General features: G+C 34.1%; 1 protein-coding gene across 1 annotated transcript; it reads right to left on the minus strand.

Annotated features, from left to right (window-relative positions):
* Positions 1-1,418: 1,418 nt before the first annotated feature.
* LOC114824483 (uncharacterized) lies at positions 1,419-4,409 on the minus strand. Its single transcript, XM_029101626.2, has one exon. The coding sequence runs from the start codon at positions 4,407-4,409 to the stop codon at positions 1,419-1,421; it is 2,991 nt and encodes a 996-aa protein (XP_028957459.2).
* Positions 4,410-8,807: the final 4,398 nt, after the last annotated feature.

Here is an 8,807-nt window from a genome sequence, read left to right on the forward strand (position 1 = left end):
GCGTATTATAGGATTTGTCTAGCAAAGAAAATAAAAATAGAACAAGTGAAATTTTATGTAATAAATTCGTCAAAACTGTCTGTGTAGATCAGCTTTTAAATTAAATAAAAAAAAGATAATGATAAGTCATGATGATGTTTGGAAACATCATCATGATTCATGTTTTGAAGGGAGAAGAAAATGAACGGATAGAGAGGAAGAAAACAAAAGAAGAAAAGGAAAAGAAGAAAAGGAAAAGAAGAAAAAAATATAAAGAAGAGGAAAGAAGGGAGAGACGGAAGAAGAGAAGAAAAAAGAGCAGAAAAATTAGAGAGAAGACAGAGAGGAAGAAACGAAAGCAGAGGAAGCGCAGAGAGAAAACGGAGAGCAGAAAAACAAGAAGAAGAAAAATAGAGAGCTCACACCACTGCTTGGCAAGGGAAAGAGGAAACATCTGCACTCTTTTATTTCGGTTCTATTTTCCCAAACTGATATTTTACTTTTGGTTTAATTTGATAATGATGTGTAACTAATTTTTAGTAGTTAGGGGCTGTTTTGAAGCCCCGAATAGGATTGTAAGTATGTTGTGATATTTTGTTTGAATGACTTTTATGAAAGGATGAAAATTGTTTCACTACTTATGTCATTGATAAATTCTTTATGTGTTTCTATGGATGCATACATAGTGAGCATATCTAGGATTTTAATGCTATGAATATATGTGTGTCTGCCCTTGTTGAATGAGGACCTACATATGTTCTAGAGTAGCACTTGTTAATTGTGGTTAACATGTGAAACGATTTCTAGGATAAGTAAGACAACACCAGTACTTACGATGCCTTGTGATGACTCAAACTCTTTTTATTCTTAATGATTTCTACTTGTTAAATCTATGAACACGCCATTCTAGATTGCATGCTAGGGACTAAGTTAAGTTGAAAACGCCATTCTCTTAACATACTACGTAAGAAAGAGTAATAGGTTGAGTTCTAACATTGAGCCAACTTGAGCATCTTCATCCGGAAATAAAAGGAATTTTAATGAAAAATAACATGCTTGCATGATTATTTGGTGGTGGATAGCATTTCCCCTAACTCCTTTTCTTAACTTGTGAATTAAAATCTATTGGTATTATTTAAAATCTGTTTCTGTACTGTTTTTGTACGATTTAATTTAAATAGCAAATCAACTCCAAAAATCCCAAAAAGTTGTGAGACTGTTGTACTGTGTGTCTAGTTTATGTGTATAAAATTTCGTTGCATTTGGATAAGTGTAAGTTAGTTTAATAATTATTGTTCGGTGGCTGGTCAGTGGAGACAGCCACCCTGTTTTTGTGACATTTTTAAGTATTTGGATAAAACAATCTTCTGCGGGAAAGACCCTTATTTTCATATGCTACAATTGACAAATCTTAGTGTTAATAAGGAAAATTAATTGGATTATTGTGTGCTACTTTGTGGTGCATTATAATTACTACCACCAATGTCACTCCTAGAGTCAAATTTAGCGAGATGTTCCCTATCTTTGTATATGTAACATGTACTCCCAAAGACTCTCAAATGACTCACATTAGGCTTTTTCCCTTTCCAAAGTTCATAAGGAGTTGCTTTTGACTTTGGTCTTAAATACACTCTGTTAGCAGTGTAACAAGCAGAACATATTGCCTCAGCCCAAAAATGTTTTGCCAAATTTGCAGAATTAAGCATTACTCTACTCATGTCAAGCAAGACTCTATTTTTCCTTTCAACCACCCCATTTTGTTGAGGTGTGATAGGAGCAGAAAATTCATGCGCAATGCCATGTTCATCACAAAATTCAGAAAAGAAATGATTCTCAAATTCTGTCCCATGATCCGTCCTTAGTCTAATGATGTTATCATGTTTTTCATTCTGAATTTTCATGCATAAAACAGTGAAAGATTTAAATGCTTCAGATTTATCATGCAAGAAAGCAACCCAGGTAAAGCGAGTGAAATCATCCACAAGAACCAGTATATACTTTTTACCTCCCAAACTTAGAGTTTGCATTGGACCAACCAAGTCCATATGCATAAGTTCCAATGGTTTTGATGTTGATGAGAAGTTGGTGGGACTGTGTGAGCTTTTGGTCTGCTTTCCTATTTGACAATCACCACAGACTCCTTCTTGTTTTCCACTTAATGTGGGCAGCCCCCTTACATATTCTTTCTTTGAAATTTTGATTAGATCTCTAAAATTCATGTGTCCTAATCTTCGATGCCATAGATTAGTGATATTGTTTTCAACCCTGTAGCAAACATTCAAACCATTAGCCATAGCACAATAGCAATTATCATCAGACCTTGGTCCACAAATGACCTTTTCACCTGTTTTTGTACTTACTATGCATTCAATTTCATCAAATATAGCCTTACCAAAGACATCACATAGTTGACTAATACTCATAAGGTTTGCAGTAAGACTTTCAACAAGTAAAACATTATGCAAAGCAGGTAAACCAGGAGCTTTAACTGTACCTTCACCCAAAACCTTGGCTTTCTTACCATCACCAAAGGTTACCGTGCCTCTTACCTTTTTATCTGAGAATGACTGAAACCAACGTTTATCACCTGTCATATGCCTTGAACAACCACTGTCAAAGTACCACTTGTTAGAGTTGCAAGAATCCAAGGCAGTAAAGGCAACAAAACATTTGAGATCATTAGACTCAATTGAAGAATGAGCAAGTAAGCAGCAATGTGATTCATTCACTAATTTAGTCCCTTTCTTTTCTCTCCACACAAGTTTCATCTTAGGCAAATGGGAATTTGGAATATGAACGAGTTTAGACAACCTATTCACTTCTCTCAAGAGATTTGAGAGATGAGTACGTGCAGTACCAACAGAAAAATTATCAGAATGATTCAAGTATTTTTTGTCACAATGAGGTCGAATATGACCTACCTCACCGCAAGCATGACAAGTAAGAACACACGTCTTAGGCATAGCACACGTACCTGAAGCTTTCACAAATTTTGTTCTCAAAGAACTATCAGTGGAACCATCAAAACCCAAACCAGTTTTATCTCCACTGGATTTTCCAATACTGAGCATTTTGTCAATCTTTTCCGCGCCAATGGTTAATCTTATGATTTTTTCTTTAGAAGCCTCAAGTTGTGAAGTTAATGACTTGTTTTCTTTCTCAAGTTCAGACAACCGAGATTGAAACACAGTTTCGATCCTACTTTTCTCAGTTTCCAGATTTTTCAATTTTTCTTTCATATCAGAACTATGCTTTCTAATTTTTACAGAGACATGATAAAGTTCATTATATTTTTGAAGTATTTCTTCAGCATCAAGCTCCTGACTATCAGATTCCTCAAGATCATTGATATTTGCAAATCCCACAAATGCAACTATCTCACCTTCAGAATCTGAATCTGATTCACTGTCACTCCAAGTACTCTTCATGGCTTTGTTTTTTTCAGATTTTAATTTCTTCAAGGTGTTAGCACATTCTTTTGCCTCATGTCCAAAACCCTGACATTCATAGCATTTTCGACCCTCAGTTTGTTTAATAAGTCTAGAACCTTTTTCAGAATTAAAATTGTTTGACTTGAAAGATTTAGATCCTGAACTTGTTCCTTTGCCCTTAAAATTTTTACTCTTGAGAAATTTTTGAAACTGTCTAGTGATTAGAGCAAATTCCTCATCACCAATTTCCTCACTTTCTTCACATTCTTCTTTTACAGCTTTTAGGGCAATGTTTTTACTCCTCTTCACAGTAGGAAGCTCCATTTCATAAGTTTTCAAAGACCCAACTAATTCTGCAATTTTCATTGTGTTTAAGTCTCTAACTTCTTCAATTGCAGTTTTCTTAGGTTGAAACCTAGAAGGTAGTGATCTAAGAACCTTTTTGACAACTCTAGATTCAGGAATTTTATCCCCAAGATTAGCACAAGCATTGACGATACTATTTAACTTAGCATAGAAATCAGAAAAGGTTTCATCTTCTTCCATTCTAATAATTTCAAATTGAGTGACATACCTTTGAAGCTTTGACTCTTTAACAGCATTTGTTCCTTCATAGGTGACCTGCAAGATATCCCAAGCCTCTTTGGAGGTCTCACAATTTGAAATATTAGAAAACTGATCAGGAGATAAGGCAGTAAATAGAGCGTTTAACCCTTTTTGATTATTCATGGAGTGAGTTTGATCAGCCAGTGTCCATTCTTCATGAGGTTTGAGAACAACTTCCTCAGCGACAACATCACTATCTGCCTTACCTTCTTCAGATATTTTCTTTGATTTGTGTATTATAGTTTTGGTTGGAGGGGAGTAACCAAAAACTACTGTGTTCCAAACACACGCATCTAGTGACCAAAGAAAAGCCTTCATCTTTGCTTTCCAAGCGCCATAGTTCTCACCATCAAAGTATGGTGGATGTGAGATTGATCCAGCTGCTCGATCCATCACAGTAGTCCCTAGGATCACTCTAAATAATTTTAGAGAACTGCTCTGATACCAATTGTAATTGTAAATCTGGATGGATCAAGGTTAAATGCAATATGCAAGATTGAAATATATTTCAATCCTGATTTTTTCACAACAAAACAAAATCAAAAGAGTAAATAAACGAAGCCAAAGGATTTGTACGAAATCTCACACGAGGAAAAAACCCTCCACACAGGAGAGAAAAACCTCAAGGCACACAGCCAATTTCACTAAAAACTTAAGGACATAATACAAGACTCAATTGATACTTTCTTACACCACAACAGAAGCTTGATCAAATATTCTTGTCTTGTAGACCACGTCTTCTTCACCTTCTCTTGGATGAACACCGATTCACGTAGATTGATGATCTTCCTCACAGGCAAAGCTTACACAAAGTTCCATGATGAATGAATGATGTGTTATGCTCTCAAACTCTCACCTAGATAAAGCTAAGAACCTAACAGTCTTTTGTTCCTCCCCCTTGACCTTATAAAACAATCTCACAAATATCATTAGCGTGCAAAAGGTCTACAATAAAACTCCCAACACAACCCCTTATATACTAGGTTAACTCTTTTACCTAATAAACAAAGAGATTGGCCTTATTTAAACCTCTTCCTTATTTAAGACTGTAGATTTGAATAGACACCTAGAATCCCACACCAAATCAATCTTTAATAGGGAACACAAATCCTATATGAATGCAAATGATTCTTACCAGAAAAAAAAACTTTGCCGTGTAATATTTGTCAATCATGCTCCTCATTTAACGCAAGCTCCAACCTTTGCAAGTTATAATTAATCCTAAGACTAGGAAATAGCCAACTTACAGACTCTTTACATTTGCTAGGAAATAGCCAACTTAATTACCCTTTCAAGATCGCATACACCAGAAATTGCAAAAACAAACATTCAGAGATCAAGTAACAAGACAAAACTTTTCGACGGTTATAAATAAAAAATCACGATTTAACGGTTATTTTAACTCCGATTTTGATGATTTTTTACAGCTACACTCCTTGACCCTATATGAATACAATGAATGAATTCGATCTTCAATTTAAAATATTTGCATTAGTGAATTCAATCTTCAATTTAACTCCGATCTTATGTTATACTTAATGAAAGTATAAATAAACTCTAAGTGATAGTGAATCTATCGTCTTGATGAGATACACATTATATGAAACTAATTTCAACAATCCAACCGTCAAACTTGTTTGTACATACTTCAACATGGCATACGCCAAAAATCGCAAAAAACAAACATTCAGAGATCAAGTAACGGGACAAAACTTTTCGACGGTTATCAATGAAAAATCACCATTTAACAATTATTTTAACTCCGATTTTGATGATTTTTTACAGTTTCACTCCTTGACCCTATACGACAAAATCTTATGTCATACTTAATGAATGTATGAATAAACTCTTTAAGTGTTAGTGAATCTATCGTTTTGATGGGATATGCATTCTACGAATCTAATTTCAACGATCCAACCATCAAACTTGTTTGTATATGCTCCAAGATCGCATACACCAAAAATCGCAAAAAACAAACATTCAAAGATGAAGTGACGGGACAAAACTTTTCAACAGTTATCAACGAAAAATCACGATTTAACGATTATTTTAACTCTGATTTTGATGATTTTTTACAGCTTCACTCCTTGACCCTATATGAATACAATGAATGAACTCGGTCTTCAATTTAAAATATTTATACTAGAATGTTATACTTAATGAAAGTATGAATAAACTCTTTTAAGTGTTAGTGAATCTATTGTTTTGATGGGATAAGCATTCTATGAAACTAGTTTGAACTATCCAACTGTCAACATGTTTATATAAACTTTGAGATCGCATACGCCAAAAATTGCAAAAAACAAACATTCAGAGATCAAGTAACGAGACAAAACTTTTCAACGGTTATCAACGAAAAATCACAATTTAACGGTTATTTTAACTCCGATTTTGATGATTTTTTACAACTACACTCCTTGACCCTATATGAATACAATGAATGAACTCAATCTTCAATTTAAACTATTTACACTCGTGGATATGTTATACTTAATGAAAGTATGAATAAACTCTCTAGTGTTAGTGAATCTATTTTTTTATGGAATACGCATTCTACGAAACTAGTTTCAACGATCCAAACGTCAAACATGTTTGTATATACTTCGAGATCGCATACGCCAAAAATTGCAAAAAACAAAGATTCAGAGATCAAGTAACGGGACAAAACTTTTCGACGGTTATTAACGAAAAATCACGATTTAACGGTTATTTTAACTCCAATTTTAATGATTTTTTATAACTACACTGCTTGACCCTATATGAATACAATGAATGAATTTGATCTTCAATTTACAATATTTACACTAGTAGATACCACAAAATCTTATGTTCTGCTTAATGAAAGTAAAAATAAACTCTAAGCGTTAGTGAATCTATCGTTTTGATGGGATACGCATTCTACGAATCTAATTTCAACGATCCAACTGTCAACTTGTTTGTATATACTTCAAGATCGCATACGCCAAAAATCGTCAAAAACAAACATTCAGAGATCAAGTAACGAGACAAAACTTTTCGACGATTATCAACGAAAAATCACGATTTAACGGTTATTTTAACTCCAATTTTGATGATTTTTTACAGCTACACTCCTTGACCCTATATGAATACAGTGAATGAATTTGATCTTCAATTTAAAATATTTACACTAGATCATGATGATCGATGAAAATTGAGGATTTTGTAAAAGGAATAACATGCAAGCTTTGAGTTCCATTAGCAAGGTTTACACTTTTGAGAAATGCTTCACAACCTTGAAAACAAAAACTCTTTCATTTTCCATATCCTTGCACATTTAATATTTTGTAATAGACTAGTAGTGTATGGATGTTTGTTTATTTGACTCTTATTTTCAAGTGTAAATGTAGTACTTAAACGACAAATGTGTTTTAATGTTTTGAAGTAATATTTATGTGACGATGTGTGGTATGTGCAAATATAAGGGTGGGTCACTTTACCCATTGGGTAAAGTGACCCAACCTATTAAGGACCCGTTAAGATAACGGGTGTGACACGACACGACCCATTAAAATAACAGGTGTTACACGAAACGATACAAACATGACAGACACGACCCGTTTGTCAGGCCTATAGGACACTAGCCAGTAAGGCTTGGTGTCCACTGTGTTTGCGTCGTACCAGATCCCAGCCTTATGCTGGTGCATCCGTGCTCCGCACTGCATCTGATCCCAGCACCTGTTGCTGGTGCATCTGTGCATGTGCTGCAGCGGATTGTGCCCCTTGTAAGTCTTCAGCTCTCTGCTGCACTTGACCGTACAGGATTCGCGCCCATAACTGGGCCTTAGGACCTAATTTTGATCTTTTAGGGTCGTGAGACTTATAAAAAGACAAATATCCCCAAACTCTTAAATAATCCAAATTTGGCTTTTTGCCCTTCCATACTTCATATGGTGACACATGAGTTCTCTTAGAGGTAATTCTGTTTTGTATATGGCATGCAACAAGAAGAGCTTCACCCCATAAATATGTAGGAACATTTGCACTTATGATCATTGAATTAATCATATCAGTAAGTGTCCTATTCTTTCTTTCTGCTAAGCCATTTTGTTGTGGAATGTAAGGTGCAGTTTTCTGATAAATGATTCCATTTGCTTCACAAAACAAAGAGAACTTATTTGAAAAATATTCAGCACTCCTATCACTTTGAAGGATTTAATTTTCCTTTCCTTTTGGTTTTTAACTTCAGCCTTATATTGTTTGAAAAACTCAAAGGCTTCATCTTTATTAGACTTTAAATAAACATAAGTAAATCTAGAATAGTCATCAATGAAAATAATAAAATAGCATTTTCCTCCTCTAGTTAAAACACCACTAAACTCACATATATCATAATGAACTAAATCTAATATTTCAATCTTTCTTTGTACTTTTTGAAAAGGTTTCTTTGTATTAGCTTGTGTGCAGATTTCACAATTTTTAAATGTAATATCTTTACAAGAAATTAAACCATGTTTAGACAAATATTTTAAAGATCTATAATTCAAATGTGCTAAACAAGAATGTCATAAAGTAGAAAAAGAGTCAGCAATATAAATGGAAGAATTCACTTTATTAATACTGAGTTTGGACATTCCATCAAATGGATAACCCTTGCCAACAAATACATCATTCTTTGACAGTATAAATTTGTCGGCTTCCAGCACCACTTTAATACCATTTTTACATAGTAGATTTACATATAAAAGATCTTTCTTAATGTCTGGGACATGAAAAACATTTGTCAGAGTCATTATTTTTGCAGAAGTGAATTGTAGTTCAACAGTCCCTTTT

The sequence above is a fragment of the Malus domestica genome, chromosome 04, assembly GCF_042453785.1.
Source record: "Malus domestica chromosome 04, GDT2T_hap1".
Lineage (NCBI taxonomy): Eukaryota > Viridiplantae > Streptophyta > Magnoliopsida > Rosales > Rosaceae > Malus > Malus domestica.

Excerpts from the sequence above, each read along its gene's own strand:
- LOC114824483 (XM_029101626.2), bottom strand. The coding sequence starts at position 4,409 with ATGGATCGAGCAGCTGGATCAATCTCACATCCACCATACTTTGATGGT.